Here is a 16,906-nt window from a genome sequence, read left to right as displayed (position 1 = left end):
GTATTTTGCCGCTGACTTTGCCCAACTTTTCCATTTTCACCCCCTTTCTCCCTCTGTTGGCCACTTTGCCTTTGGTCAGGGCCCCATTGATGGAGCCTTCTTCGGCAGCTGTGTATTTGTTGTCATGACAAATTTGGTATGCAAAGAATAAGCAAACAAAAAACGCAAAGAATGGGATATTCTGTCATGTTTGCCTGCTTAGGTGGAAATGAATTGGCTGTGACTTGTTGCAAACATTGTGGAGAATAATTTGTTTGGCAAGATGTACCGAAATGTGTTGATTTGCGTGGTGAATGAGCTTTAAAAATATAAATTATGACCGCACTGCCTTTGGCTATATGTGTATGGGTATGTCTCATGCAGTCTCGTGATTTATGGCGAGCGAGAAACATATATCTTGACATTTTTCTCCCTCACAGCCCAAAGTGTATTTGTTGAGCTTGACTTTTCCCCCGTTGGCCATTACATTAAGCCAAGTGCTCCGCACTTTCTGCCCTGACATTGCCGGCATTTGAATTTTAATGCAGTTCTGCTGCTTCCCGCCCACAATTGCCTCGCTTCAGCGAATGGGGGTGGCACTGGTGGGGGGGTAGGGGTTATATATATGGGTATATGTATATATCCAGAATACGCAGAGCACATGCTCGATGTAACGACGCCGAGAATTTTAAGCTCTGAGGCGTGCCAACGTCGTTGCTCTGCTTTAATTAAGCCGGCCTCCCACTTTGCCGCCCCTTCTGATCCACCCCCTCTGATCCGCCCCCCCTGACCCGCCCCCAAATGCAAATGTCAACGAGCTGTTGCTGCCTTTTCCGCCCACGACTCATAGCGCTTGTTGCGCACACGATAAAAAGATCCATCACAAATAAAAATCATATATCAAATTTGCACTCTGCTTTGCATTTTAATTGTCTTACAACTCTCTGGATTGTGTTGTTTTTCCTAGAAATGGGTTTTATATTAAACATATTATAATACTGTAAACAAATATAATATATGTATATTCTGTAAGAAGGATGCTTAAGGTGTTGTGTAAACTAAATTATTATTAAGAATTTAAGGCTTAAAGGCTTTATTGTATGGTATGAATTCTCTTTATTTTTAATAAAGTAATAAATGCCACGTGCCCTGAAACCCTGCCATAATCTATCACTTGCTAAAGCCACAGATGAAACAAAGTGCACAGGTGTATGTTATATAGATCATTTGTTTGGCAAACCCCCGCTCGCCAATCGCTGTTCACCTGAGTGATGTAAGCAGGGCACTTGGCGCTCCATTGTTTGCCGGCTGCATTTGTTTTCCCACTCGACAAACACCCACAGCCCACTGCCACCCCCCCAGCGGTGCTATAAGGTAGTTACAATAACACCCCGCCCCGATCAGTCAACTAAGCGTATAATTAACGAAGATTGCCATATCAAAAGGCAAAACAGAAAGCAACAAAACTGCGCCCGAGAGCGACTTGCAAATGAAATCACCTGGCGGCCTGAAGTCGCTGCTGCTGCTGCCGCTTGTTTGGCTTTTAATTATGGCGACTGCGGCGACGCCAACAATAAATTTTCGATATATTCATATTATATATATATGAACATACTGGTATGCCAAGATATGTATGTTTGCGGGAGGCGGGTTGCCAGGGGGGGGGGAGGGGTTGGCAAACTCGCACGTTTGCATATTCATGGCATTTCGCGTTATTAATTCATTTTGCGCAATGCGAAAATTAATTAGCCATGAAAAGTGAATCGACCGCAAAACAATTCCAACGGCGATGCATTCACATTTCCAAATTGTTTATTATACAATTAAGAGAAGGAAAACCCAGTACCAAGAGTCTTCACTTTTGCCAAAGTGAAACGTTTAGATTTATGGTCGATACATACATGTATCTTCAATGGTTTGTTTGCGAATGTCTCACTGAAAATAAATGGAAATTTAAGTATGAGCGAAAATACATGTGTTGTCATTAGCCAATGATTTAGCCACCGAATAAATCTCATAAATATTATTTGCTCTACCTCGGTGAATGCAGCTCATTATGAAGAGGTTATTTCGATGGGGGAATAAATTAAGACATTTGAAATTAAGTGGTTTTCGGAAATCGATGGCTTTGAGATAAAAGACCGGTGGGAAGTGGGCTCTAATTGGGCTTGATAAGGAGTGACATCAGCGGGAGGGGGGGGGGCAGGAAATTTCATATAAATAGCTGTGGACCCATACAATTTGTGGCCAGAATTGCCGTACACCATTTGCCATTTTCCGTTTCCCGCTATTGACGACGTCAGAGAAGCAAAAGCAAAACGAAAATCAAATGCAAAACCAAACTGCATTGGTGTGCGAACACGTGCCGTTGCACCTCCCACCCCCCAACCCCTTTTTTCCGACAATTCTGCGTCATCCCCACTTATCTCCCTGTGTGTGTGTGTGAGTGCGGCGATTTGAGCGGAAGTTAGTGAACTAAGCAACTGCGCATGGCGAAAACAAGAGAGCACAAGAGAGGGAGAGAGGGAGAGCGAGCGAAATGCACTTTCATGGCTAACGGTTGTTGCGCAACATTCGCTTTTTGCCGGCCGGCGCAATGTATTCGCTGCAACAGTGTGGCATCCGCGTCCACATCCGCATTCGTTGCCTCTGTGTGCGTGTAACCTAGAAAACCGTTGCAGCGCGCCTGTATGGGTGAAAAAGTACAGCCACGACAACAGTTGCAAGGGCCGCCATTTTGTTGTGTACCGTGCCCCGAAACTAGGCCAATTCGCCGGGCTGCTGCCCTCTTTCGGCTCCTTGCACTCCCATTATTTTGCTGATCTAATTGTGACCCCTCGGAAAAGTCTTTTGTGGGAAAAGCGCAAAAGTGGGGGGGGAAAGTGCTGTTGTTGCTCGCCTCTGGCAAAGTGAAATCGAAATTAAAGTGCAGTGTTTGTGAGTGTGTTTTCCCCTGGCTCGTGGCAAACAGTTTGCCAAAAGATGTTTCGCAAACATTTCGATTGCATGCCTTTTGACCACAATGTAATTCGCTCAGAACAATTTGTACTTGTCGGTGGCTGAAAATGGGGACATGGTATTTAAATATGGCACATAAGGCATGTTCTATAACATAGGTGGTGGGCATAAAGATGTTTCAAATGCCAAAACAAATTAGAAATGAGTAATATTTAACAAGATATATATAAAAATGATTTTATTTTGAAAATCAAATCTAAAGTACTAATATATTTATTTAAATTAGTCTTATTATGAACAATTATTATACACATTTTATAAAAGAACCTAAGATCTAGATCAGTGGCACATTTTCTTGGGGGACTGCCACAATTTTCAAATGGCAAAACAAATAAGAAATGAGTAATACTTAACAAGATATACATAAAAATGATTTTATTTTAAAAATCAAAATTAAAATAATAATATATTTATTTAAATTAGCCCTACTATGAACAATTATTATAAAAATGTAATAAAACAACCCAAAATCTAGATCACTGGCACATTTTCTTGGCGGACTGCACTGCTCTTCCCTGTTGATATTTATATTGTATCATGCAAGTGCACATATTGAATCTGGCCATAAGCAGAAGGCTGGCAAAGTGTGTCAGAGGCGCGGGCCCCGAGCCCAATGCCAAATTCCGCATTCGGCGAAGCGTTTTTCTTTTTCTTAATATATTTTTTTTTCATTTTCGGGCTCTGCCAATGCGGATGACAGCGGTACAGCGGCACTTACACACGCCAAAGCAGCGCTAGGGAAAACTTTACTTTGAGGTGGTCTTTCCCTGATTTTCCCTCTTTTTCCCACCCATGCTGCGCCGAAGTGATGACAAATATAGCATGAAATGGCCAGGTTAAAACTGCAGCAAGCCAGAAACAGAAGCAGAAACACTGGCACAAACACAGGCACACAAAAGCCAAACGGAAACGAGGCCAAACGATGAGCTGAAGCTTTTGGCTCGAGTGTCCGCTTCGTTTTGTTTCGCTCGTTTTTGTCACCTTGAACATGAAAATTGGCGCTGCATTTGTTGCTCTGCCCGTTTTCCGCTTTTCAGCTTTTCCGTTCGCCGTTTGCATTTGCACTTGGCACAGATCTCGACCCGTGGAAAAGCCAACTACTGAATATTCATTTTTCCAATATCGCCGCTAACTGCGTATGTTGAGATATTTTTATTGCATTTCTGTTTTGCTCCCCCACATTGCCATTTTCCATTTGCCATTTGGCTTAGTCACATTTGTGCAATTATGACAAATTTATGAGTTCGTTTCTCCCACACGCACGAGTGCTTAATGGTATGTGTGCGGATCTCTGGGCACTCCTGCAACTGACTTTTGACGGATTGCCCAAACCATTTCCTTAGCTTGTTGAATGCAACAGACGTGAGACATTTGTCAATTTAAGCGATAAGTGTAAATGGTTTAGTTTTAAAAATACCCAACTATTTTTACAGTATAATTTTTCGATAGACCATAGTCACATTCTTTTAACCTTTGTCATTTTTGAGTTTTTAGTAATTTGCTTGGGCGCTTAATGGCTTTTCGTTGTCTACCGATGGAATTCCAATATATATCGTGCTTATAGTAAAGGCTAAACTTATGATTCATCCTCTATTCCTCGCTAGCTAATCGGTTACTAATTTTACAAGAACAAAGATAAGACTGACCATGATTTTTTGCTCTGTAACCCTTTGTTTTTCCCCGGCCCTTCCATCGATTGCAGTTTCTTGAGCTTCGAGGTGTAGGCTGCCCTGCTGTCAGTCAGTTGCTCTGTCATTTATTCTGCTTAAGGTGTAATTACATTTGTGCCCAGCTGGTTCGCCTCTCAGTCATTACTCATACGCCCCGTGCCCGTGCCCGTGCCCCCAGCCGAGTTTACCTAATCTACCAACGCAGCCAAGATGTCGACACTTTGGCCAAGTCATTTGCAATTGTTAATGCCCCACAAATTGCAAATCGAGGGAGGAGATGGTGGAAACTGCGAAGGGGGGAGGGGGCATCCAAATGGCTTTTAGCAGCACAATTAACTTTTAATAATAACTCAATAAAGGCGAGCGGCAAATGCGAACGAAAGGCGAGTGCCAAAGCGAAGAAAAATGACTTGTAGATAAATTTAAATCGCTTCCTAATCAGAATTCAAGGTTAACAGCCATATGAGTGAAATTAATACACACGACTGCGATGCTGACGTCGATCTATGGTCTTTGTACAAAGTGCCAAAGGCAGCAATTGCTGCCTGTTTTCAGTGCTCAGTGTTCAGTGTACAGTTTTCTGCTTTCAGATTTCGGATTTCTGTTTTCTGAGACTGTGAAACTGAGGTGCTCGAGTGTGTGGTGTTTTGTGGTGAGTGAATGTTGACTCAAGGTTGCTGCAGAGCCCCTCAAAGGCACTTGTACCGATTTTAATTAAATTCTGCCATATTTCTGCGCTGTTCTCCTCTGGTTTTCGGTTTAAAAATAAATATAATTTGCAGAAAGTTAAGCGAAGACACGCGAAGGAAATAAGGCAAAGCCAAAGCGCAGGTGAGGTGTAAGTGAAAATCATAAATAATACAATTTAAACTTGTTAAAGAGCGGCAGCTGTTTAAAAATAAATGCAAATGCAAATGCTGCTGTTTGCTGCACTCGTAAAAAATTATGCCCAAACATTAGAAAAGTTACATAAAAATTGTAAAACTTAGATCCAAAAAAATATATTTGTTTTAGGTATTTTCTATTGGAAGCAAAATATACAAAAACATTTTTCTTAAGTAATCTGTATTAATATTATCAAATTTACCTCTATATATACAGAAGTATTTAATATTAACTAAAATAAATGTAATTAGTGGTTTTTCCTATTTTAAATATATTTAAATACAAATTGCAGGCCTAAAATATATTTCTAACTGGTTATGAGTAATACCCTTCTTGTGTTAGTGAAACTCTACTTTTGAAGGCAACATGTAAACGCAAAGAAATATTCTAAATCGTTATAAATGATATCACTCTAATATGTTTGGTACTCTGCTTTTGAAGGCTTGACTCTAACGTATTTCTTAACTTTTGGGTTTCGTTTTTCGAAGAGTGTGCCCCTTCAGCTGCCAGCTGCAAAACGCGCGCACATTTGTCAAAAAAAGGCCAAAGCAGCTAAGCCAAGGCTCACACAGACACGTGTGCCGCGCCATGTTGGCTGGCCGCGAATGCAGTTCCGCCGCCCTCCCGCTCCCCCTCCTACCCCTGCCACCGTTTTTGTTTGTGTTTCAACTGTCAGGCATTGCGAAAGCTTAATGCCAGCTAACCGCAACGCCAGCCGCTCATCCGTCCCCTCCTCAGCCGCCCAGAATGAAAACCCCCCTCCATCGCCGCCCCTGAATCACCCGCCGCGCTGTCTGCTCGGTGCACTATAATTTGCCTGTTTGCTTGGGCTTTGCCGTTTTTGTTGCCTTTTGATATTATAAAACAAATTAGTTGGAAAAAAAACGCAGCAAAATTATAAACTATGCCATACTGTGAGTTGGAATTTGAAAAGTTTATACTAGAGTGGAGAGAACATGGCGTGTGCAATTAGCCGCATCTACAAAGTGAATGCTGTTGCTGATGCGGCTGAAGCTCTCAAAGGGTTGGCCCCCCAATTAAGTTGGAAAATTTGAAAATTCAGGGGAAATTCTATGAGATCTAGTCGAGTGGAGTTTGTCACCGCGAATTGCCGGTTCTGATTGCACTTTTAATTTCCCCTCCAGGATTGACTTGTGGCCTTCCCACTCGAGCTTTCCCTTGGCGGCCATCGCGAACTCCATATGTGTGTGTGCGCTTGGGAATTAATGGGAGAGGGTTTAACCACCCATTGCGGTTGGGGGTTGGCTTTGCCTTGGGCTCGCCTTAATGGAAGTGCAATTGCAAAAGGGCCTTGATTAAAAGGCAGGCTCCGTTGGCCCTGATTGTCACGGCTGGCGGTAAATGGTAAATGGCGAATGCACATAAATCTGCATTTTAAATAATAACCCGCACGACTGGTGACGATCTGCAGTGAGTCGACCCTCTTGGTGTTTCACTACAGTTTAAGTCTATATAATATCATTCCATTTGAGTTGCATGACGATGGGGCTTGAGCAACGAAGGTTAATCATCGATGCATCTGGCAACACGCGCCACGGTGCGTATGAGTAATGTCAGCTGGATGCCATTACGTATGCGCCACGTGGCCGCCTTGAAGATCTCCACCGCCCGGCTGCTAAATTCGAGTGCATTCTGATGCGGCACATCACACAGCTGACAACTGACAATAATTGCGCACAATTAGACATTAATTGCATTCGTTCTCAGCAATCGTACTTCTATCCATCTATCTATATCTATTCATCCATCCAGCTGGCTTGTGTTTTCGCTGGCCAGCGAGATTCGAGATGCAAGATGCGGAAATGCGGCATATATCTTTTCAATTAACCAGCCACGCCTTGGCAAAATAAACTTTTCCATTGTGCTCGCTTGTGCATTTGTTTGTTTGTCTGCCCAGCCCCCGAAAAACGGTGGGCGTGGTCGCCTGACTCTGACATAAATTCAAATGCGCATTCCCAGTCGCAGACATTTTTTCATTTTTCTTTTTTTTCTGTAAGACTGACGGAGCAGGAAGTTTGACGTTTTGGTCAGCTTTTTCGGCTCGGTTGTGCAACAGGTATGGAAAGTGAAAGTGCAACTGCTGGCAGCGAAGACTCGAAAGCGTTTGACTAATTGTAATGAATGGAAAATTGATTGGACTGGGGCGAGAAGTCAAGACGGTTTGAAGATTCCGGCAGTTTCCCTAGCCAGCATTTATCAATTTGGAAGATGAGTCATTTCGATTGAACAAGGGATCATTAGGTATTCTAAACAGAGCTCATATAATTTCAAAAAATCAAAGCGTAGTCTTTCTGATTTGAATATGGTTTTGTCAGTGAAACCACACTTTGAAAAGTAATTAATTGTAGGAAGAAAAGCAATGATAATAAATAATATTAACAGGATTTTTAATCAAATCATGCTGATCAAAATAATACGTAACAAATTTTATTTTTGATATTCATTAAAGTTTTATTTAAATAATTTAAATTAATTTAATTCAAACGCATTAAGTTCCATTATTAAATTTTAGAGTATTTTCTTAGAGTATTTCTTAATTTAAAAAAAACATTTACTTGAAGTTCAAACTTTAGATGTCAAATTTAATAAATCGATGTTTTTAAATCAACAGTAATAAATGAAAATCAAACCGAAGCTTAAGGATTTGTATAAAATCATTTTAAAAATTTGTATTAGCGCATATGTGGATGTATGCAGTAAGGATTGGAAAAAATAATATTTTTAAAATTTGTATGTACCGTATTTTTTCAGTGTACTTGGGGCTTGACGGCGTGTAAATAAAACATATAACCACCATATGAAAATCTAATCAGACTTTCAAGGTTAGCATATTCTGCCGCGGCTGCTGCTCACTTCGATATTTGTTCTTGCCGCTGCTCGTTGTTTTTAGGTTTTGTGTGTTTGCTGTTAAGAGCCCTTAAAAGCTCTAAACGAAATAGCCAAACACACGAGCGGGCGAAAAAGCGTAACTAGTTGGGCAAACAAACGGCAGAAGTTTTTTGTGTGATAGGTGGGGGCAGTTCGTTTTGGTTGGTTTTCAGTTGCGTAAGTTTTGTGTCGGTTCTCGATTTCGATTTTCGGGCTTCGGCCCTTAAAGTTCAAACATAATTAATTAAAGAGCCAACTCTGTGGGTACACATGTCTGCAGAGCGGAGTGGTAACAAAGGGAGGGGGCCTATTGATTTTCTTCCTGATGTGAGTTTGTGTGTGTTTGCCAAGTTAACGAGCTGCTGACATTGCCCTTTTGTGTGATTGATGCGTTGGCATTCTGCTGGGCGAGAATCATTCTCGACATTTATTTGAGTTTTTATACCTATATTTCTTTCGCAGCATTGCGTATGAGTAATGGGCAATGGGTAATGGGCAATGGGGAAGGGGCATCGAGCATACGCCGTGTGGCCGTGCCAAGAACCGACCGACATTTACATAATTATGGCAATTAAAATCTATACACAAAGTTGCAATTAAAATGCAACAAACTGTCACGCTCCACCGCCGCCAACCCAGATTCCTCTGACCGCATTCCTGTATCTAGATTTCCTTTGGCAATATCTAGATCTTAGATTCTAGAGGAGGGTATCGAAGGTACTGAGTCACTCACCTTTTTCTTGCGCTCCTCCTTGAAGTCGATGACAATGCCCTCGTCGGATGTGGACACCGATGTTGTGCGTATGCGTGCGTTGGCCGCATCGTGGGGCGACATTATGTTGTGTGGACTGTGGTGGGCGTGGCCGTCGTCGCTCAGGGGCGGCGAGGCGGAACCGGAGCTCCAGGAAGCCGACGAGCTGCTGCCGGGACTCGAGCACTTGTCGGCCATTGCTGGGGAATTGGCAAAAATTAATGAGAGAGTCAAAAGGGGCGGGTTCGGGGTCAGGGGGATGACCTACAGCCATGCGGACTCTGCAGCTTCATCGATGACAGAATCTCGGCGGCACGGCATGTCTCCTCGTAGCTGTCCTGCGGATCGCTGGGCGGACGTTTCCGTTGACTGAAAGATAGGATGGGAAAAATATAGGGATTAGTCAAGTTTGTAAGAGGATATAAATTTAAGTTATAATAATATTAGTTCTTAAAGGAACTGAGTTATTCGAATAATGATTTGTTCTTATCCTAGCAAATAAAAAATGTTTATGATATGTCATTTAATCATGAGCTGCCTGATGACCAACTTTACCATTTACTGCTAATATCATTGTTATCATGACCTACATATAATATTTGATTCGGAAATCGCAGTAATTGATTACACTTTTAACCTTGTTCTAACAAATACAAAATAAATCTTCATTATCCATAGAAAATACTAGCATGCCAAATATTATAATCATGTTGACCTACTTATACACAACAAAGTTTGTAAGAAACCCCCCCACATCGTTGGCAAATCAATTCCAGCTCTGAGCATTGACCCAGTTTTGATTCTTGATTTTATCAGCCACCCCCACAAGCGCTCATCTACATATAGAAGCTAGAAACTGGCCGATAAAGATATAGACACGCAGGCAGCGGCTGCTTTGGCTTGGCCCACCAACATCAAAGCCAACCGCCCATCGTTGTAATTTCCACAACAACAATGCCCCGAGGTCTTTTCAGCGATAATCGCCTCGGGCGGCATTTCAATGCAAAACATCGCTAAACTATTTTTCCATTTAACTAATTTCTGTGGCCACTAAATTCCGCTGAACTGCCGCCCATTGTGTGTGTGTGTTATTGTTTCGTCATTAATTGGCCTCCTTCCGATGGCCTCACATATTTGAAGCGACGTCAGTCAGCCAGTGAGTCGGTAGATTTCCCAGATCTGATGGGTTTTCCAACCAAGCGAACTTTAAGTTAACCTTGGTGCAACCTTCGCTGGCTAAATCGGCGAAAATCCTTATGAACTTGGCGTTGTTTGTGAGCTCAAGTGAATTGAACAAAGGCAGCCGACAAGAATGGCAAAGGGGGATGACCATAAAGACGCGACACTCTCATAAATTCAAAACATTTGAAACGGAAAAACTGATTTGGCATACCAGCCATAATCAAGCTGAGTGTGCTCCCCTCCCTCCAGGCCAAGATCAATGAGTTAGGAGCGTGGTATTATAGCTATTGAGACGTCGTCATGGCCACAACCACTTGTCGTCGTTCAAAGGGACAACACGGTGCAACACTTGCTGCGTGCCAGGATTAACTGGGTTCCTTGGAGTTCTGCTTCTCCATGGATAGAACTCCATCTTCTAGATGCACCGATGCAATTATTGATGCTTAGACTTAAGCGGCTTACTGGCAGCATTCTCTCCTGCAATTCTGCAGCTCTGTTATCTCCCGGCCATCTGCTTTGGGCCAAGAAGCACTAAACACTGAACACAGCCCGTACTCTCCACCGCTCCATTGTGCAATGTGAAGAGCCGCGGGCCTTTGTGGCCAAGACTGCACTTGGCCGAATGCAGGCTCCTTGGCCAGAGTTCCAGAGAGCTGGGCCATAAAACTTTATTACTCGGCTACCTGGTTTTAGTCTTTTGTCTAATGCTCTGGCACCTTTTGCCTGGATTTCCGTCCCAATTAAATTTACTAAACTCGACGATAAATTTCTGCCGCAGATCGTTGCTAATCGCATAAAAGTAAATTCGCGCATAAATCGACATTTCCCCGAGAAGCCGTGGAGAATCAGTGCTGTTTTGCTGTCATTTTGCACTGATAAAAAATAGGTAGTAAGTACAATGTTTTATGGAAAAATTAAATTTAACAATAATAGTTAATTTAAGAAATTTAAACTTTAATTTTAATCTTAATGAAATAAAATGTTTAATGTCAATATGACATAAAGTAAATAATATTTTCTAAATTGATTTAAATACCTATTCTTAAATTAAGCAATGCAAATTAATATTATATATTTTTTTATTAAATTAAAATCTTTTATAAGATACTTAGAATAGAATAGGCAGATAAACGGTTAAAGTAAATAAAGTAAGTAAATAAAATCGTTTCCAATGTTGTCTACCTTGATTTTTTCGATAATTATGTTTTTGTACCTACTTAATAAGCAGATATTTGTTTTTGCTATTCAAATTTCTCCCAGTGTGATGTCTTTCCCCCTCTTTTTAAGCTTTGCCGGCCGGCAAAAGGCGCGTGCCTGCCGGAAAATGAAGGGGGTTTTGGCCATCACGATGTGGCCATTTAATGCGCACAATCCGTACCGTTAGGCCGTTTGCTTTCCGCCCCATTGCGCCGCGTTGGAGCTGTGGCTGGAAAAACTTTAATAAACTGCAGTTGATGTTGCATTGTTGATGCTGCATTTTGCTGGCTGTGGCTGCCTTTTGACCAGGTCTCCGGCTGCCTTTTCGGCCTACTCGCTGCGTGGCCGCACGTAAATTGCCCCAGAGCGCGTGATTGAAATGCGATATATTCGCGCCCGATTTCGGCTCTTGAGCCTGGGAAATGTCTTGCTGTTTTGCTGCTTTTCTATTTGGCCATTATTTGGCCACGTTGGCCTGGCCGCAATCAACAGTCGAGGAAAAGAGGTGTTGAAAGCAAAATTACATTGCAGTGTCAGGAAGTAAGAGATGCGATATGATATGCCCCGGACTCAGTTGGTTGTTGGGTTGTTCGGTTGTTCGGTTGTTTGGTTGTTTGTTTGTTGCATGTGGCGGCGAAATTAGTAGAAAATTGCATGAAATTCGCTGGCTGCAGCTCCATTTCAACTTGATTTGCAGTGCGGTTTGAAGTTTGCATTTTGCAGTTTGCAGTTTGTATCTTGAAGTTTACAGTTTTGTAGCCTGCAATTAAAGCTTATTGAATTAGCCACGTGCTCGAGATTCGCTTTTGTTTTCGGCCTGGGTTCGGCAAACTTTCACCAAATTGCCCAGGGAAAGCGCAAGTGCGAGTTGGCCGGGGAGACAATGCGACGACTTGGTGGCCCGCAATCTGCCAGCCATAAAAAAAGGCCCCACAGATATCGCCAATCAAAATCTACACAATTTTCAAGTGTAATTTATACGCAGGCAAAAATATAAAAGCCCCTTCGAACAAAACACAAAAAACGAACAAAAAGAACCAAAGTCGTTGGCTGATTTCTGTGATTAGAGTGGAGGGTTTTTCGTTGCCCCAGAACTTCATTGAGGTTTTTGTGTGTGCCTGGCGAAAGAGCTTTTAGCTTATCAGTTTGCACGATAAGGGCCAAGATTCTATGGCCCATATCTACGCTTATTCAAGCCAATGTCAACAGCAACAACAAAAGCGGAAATGTTCGCACGAAAAAGAAAAGTAAGTACGAAACCAAAGCGAAGGTAAATACAATTTGGACAAAAGGAAATCGTGTAATGACAAGTGTTTTGGCCCCAAAATGGATCGATGGATGGGTGTATCTATGATATCTTTGGCATTCACACGGGAAGTGCTCTGGATTTCACTATTTAACCAGTTTGCAAACGGCCACGGTGCGTATGCGCAATATGTATTTAAAATCTTCCATTTACCATAAGCGCAATGAAATCATAACAAATCATCAAGCTCACACACTCATACGCATTTTTATTATTCAATATTTTTGTGTCTACATTTTTGTTTCGTTTTTTACGATTTGTTTTCGATTTTTTTTTGTTATTTAGTTTATACTATATTTTGCCCATGACGTTGCCAGACGACCTTTATGCGTGTGAGTGTGTTTTTTATTTTGGTTTTATTTTTGGACAGTCCGAAAAAATCAGACAAGTGCCTGGGATTGTTGTTAGCTGTTGTTGTTCAAGGTGGTAGTTTCTGTTTCTGTTTTTTTTGCCCATTTTTTAGTTGTTTTTTTCGCATTGCGTGAGGTGAGTCAATTTCTGCCCCCTTCCGCCTCTTTTGGAGGCTTTTTCTCACATGGCAAAAAACATTTTGAATTCACCTTTTGTTGCTGCCTCTTTATTTGTTTATTTTGTTTAAACAAGGCGACCTCTTTTCTTGTTGTTGTCCCTGTTAATTTGGAGGTTTCATTTTCGCAGCCCTGCCCGCCGCTGACACACATAATTTTTGCTGTTTTTTCGCTTCAATCTTCCCCGCCCCCCCGCTGTTTTTTTTTTTTGCAAAACGGAACAATAAAATTGAGTTAAGCAAACAAAAGCCCGACTTTTGGGGATGTGGCCTCTAAGCCAAGTAGCGCCAGCAGGCCAGACGGAAATTTGTGGGGGTAAACAAAAAAACAAACTGCGAAATTCCGGCATTTTTGCAGGTGAAATACGCGGCACTAAATTGAAAACAAGCGCTATGCGTAACAGTAAAATGTGTGCGTATTTTTTGGGATGATGTTTTCGGGGGTTTTGGGGGGTTTTTCGGGCGACCAACTCAATGGCGCAGGCCTATTTTTTACCGGCTGCTTTATCACCCCATTTATGGCGTTGCGCGTGAGTTTTTTTCCCTCTAATGTTTACTTTCGGTTTATTTTGATTCTGGTCTCTACTAATTTTTCGCAGATAACGACGAAAAAACGTCAGAGTAGGCGTAGTAAATAGTTATGCTGAAATGGAGGTTTCTTCTTTTTGTTATTTTGTTTTCGTTGGGCGGCTGTTGTTTATCTGTTTTCTGGTTTTTTTTGACAGAGCACGTGCTTTTGCTGATTAATTTGAATGGAGCTGTGTGATTCGTTTAGTAAATGGATTTCTGTTGCTTTAAATCTAAGGATTGGCTTGGTTGTCGGCAACTCAATTAACATTTAAAGCCAACGGTATTATCATTTATTTTTACTGCCTGGAAAGCAAGAAAAAAAAAAGGAAACCATCTGAACTATGGCAAAAATCTGAAAACGAAGCACTGGAAAATGGAGGGAAAAACATTTAACAGCTTTCCTTTCTTGTTGTTCGTTTTCGGCGGGACCCACATCGTTTACATAGCCGAATGGCGCTTTAAACATTTTTTGTCTATTTCGGTTTTTTCCTTAATAGCCCCCCTCTTTGGTTTTCCGATTTCCCCGGTTCACGTCCCAAAGGCTCCACGCCTTTTTAGAGGCTCATTTGCACAAATTACTAGCATTGCGACAACGGCCAAGGAGGCAGCAACAACAATGCAATTGTCTGTGGCAACAAAACAACAAAAAAGCAAAACAAACACAAGCTGGAGGCCAGAAGGAAAAGCTGGAGCTAAAGCTGAGGCCTAAGCCAAAAGGTAGAGGCGGAGAAAAGCCCAAGAAGACATTGTCACCACATTCCGGCAACGGAAGCCAGCCGGCGGCCAAAGCAGATTGGCTATCGCCCCATGGGTCTAGTACCCCTCACCCCACCCATCCCTTCTTTAAAGTCTCTGGCCCCTGTCCTGTGCACTGTAAAAAAAAACCACACAAATATCTACACTGGTGGAAAAAATAATAGAAACGATTTTCACTTCTGCACTTCTTATTAAATAGCAAAGTAAGTACGAAAGTTCTGGGCTTCATACCAATAACCTTTTTGTTCCTTAGTAAAAAACATACATAAGTATTTGTTTAAAAAAAATATATATGAAATATATCAACTTTGTTTTTTATGAAATAAAAAAAAATAAGAAAGCGAGTAAGCCGTTTCTATTATTTTTTCCACCAGTGTATATATATGGCATATCCTCGATACATTGTAATTTATCTAAAGTGTTTCATTTTTTAGTTCTACAAAAAATATCACCCAAATTTAAAATATATTATTGGAATAGTTATTAAAATTCAGTCGAAGAAGAAAATCTTTATAATAAAGCGATTCATCTAAAGTCATTTTTAAATTTTAGGGCTATGTGTATAACCAACTTTTTTAAAGAAATTTATTTAAAAGTTTAATGACAAACAAGAATCTGATATGATATAATACTATGAATCTTTTTTACAACGGAATTTAACCAAATCGGTATCCCATCCCAATCCCAGAGAAATGGGATTTCAAATATGCACATTAATATACATCAGTGCTGTAATTGGATTTGAACACCATGTAAGCCCTATGTAAACCTTAAAACAATAGAAAAAATAATCTGTTAAATTAGTTTTTCTCTGTGCAGAAGTCATGAATAAAAATCGTATTAATTCCGCGCCAATGTCGATTCTGTTTCATCCATTTGGCGTTTGTTTTTTCCATTTTCCGATTTCCCTCCCTTTTGCGACGTCGGCGACAGGAGGCCTCAACTTGAACTTGAGCGGCTGGCTGAACCGAACCAACCCAAACTGAACCGAACCGAGCCGGGCTGAGCTGAACTGAGGTGAGGTGTGCCCCGTGGGCTTATTAGAAATGCGCGGACATGAGCGGCTTTCCTTCGGCTTTTCAGGGGGCAGAAAGCGGAAGGCTCTCTCTCGACAAGGCAGCGAGGAAACTTCAAAGTGGCCTGGGGCTGGGCTTTTCCCCCGGGCACTGCACCTTGCCATCGGGGGCCTACTGTACTTGTACTTGTGCTCCTCGTACCTGGCCCAAAATGTCATTAGCCATGGTCGATGTTGTAGCTCCCGGCAGCAACATTTCCATCCATTTTCCATTGCCATTTCCACTTTCTATTGTTTGTGTTTTTTGGGGGAAATTGATAAATCGGCGAAATTCAATTTGAAAAGTTGCCTGAGCGGGGATTTTCCTTCCGCCAGGCGGGCAGGCAGGCGACCCACTCAAAAGTGACAACACCAACAGGCAACTACCAACAACCAACAACCAACAACCAAACAACGAACAACCAGAAACGAACAACCAGCAGTCAGTGACAAGAGCAATAAGCGTGTGACAGTCGAAAGGGCGTAACAAGCTGCCAGTTGTCACCGTTTTCCATGGACATTGGTCTAGACAGGAGAAAGGGGGGTGCATATGGGATTGAGGGGTGCTTGACACACCTGCCACTGGTAAAGCACTCTGAATGTGGGCCGCTGCTGCCGTTTGCCGCTCTTGTGTCGCCGGCATCGCCTCCAGCTGATTAGCATGCAGAGCGCCAAGCGTCAGGAAGCGTCTCTGCTGCACTTACTGCATCTACTGCATTTGCCGCATTTGCTGCATCGCCGCAGTTGCTGCTGAAACAATTTAGCGGTACTTGACTGACCAGCCAGCCACAAGACCATGGGAATTGCCCACTGTGGCCGGCGAGGCACAGTGGGCTACATAATGCTAGGTAGCAATAAAAAACCTATAAAACAATCTTAAGCTATGGTCACCATTATTTATAGCTTTAATGAACACTACAAAAAGAATTTATGGTGAAAATATGGAGCTCTTAGCTTTGCTGGTTGGAAATCTGTATTGATTCTTTAAAAAGGAAACTATAGTTTTATATATATAGAAGAAGTTATTACAGCTCCATTACCATTTTACCTAGAGCTTAAACAGGATAAATCAGCATATAGGTATGCACTTATTTAATTAAAATACATTTTGTGATATTTCTAG

General features: G+C 41.8%; 1 protein-coding gene across 1 annotated transcript in view; it reads right to left on the bottom strand.

Moving 5' to 3' along the window:
* The window catches only part of LOC119559901 (zinc finger protein 704), a 119,351-nt gene that overhangs the window by 35,263 nt on the left and 67,182 nt on the right, over nt 1-16,906 (bottom strand). The window contains exons 3-4 of the mRNA XM_037873066.1: nt 9,461-9,561; nt 9,175-9,392 (exon numbers count right to left, since the gene is read on the bottom strand). Of these exons, the coding sequence (XP_037728994.1) occupies nt 9,175-9,392; nt 9,461-9,561 (319 nt within the window). The remainder of the gene's footprint in view (nt 1-9,174; nt 9,393-9,460; nt 9,562-16,906) is intronic.

This window comes from Drosophila subpulchrella, unplaced genomic scaffold (assembly GCF_014743375.2).
Source record: "Drosophila subpulchrella strain 33 F10 #4 breed RU33 unplaced genomic scaffold, RU_Dsub_v1.1 Primary Assembly Seq354, whole genome shotgun sequence".
Lineage (NCBI taxonomy): Eukaryota > Metazoa > Arthropoda > Insecta > Diptera > Drosophilidae > Drosophila > Drosophila subpulchrella.
The sequence above is the reverse complement of the archived record's forward strand: the minus strand, read 5'-3'. Positions and strand labels throughout refer to the sequence as shown.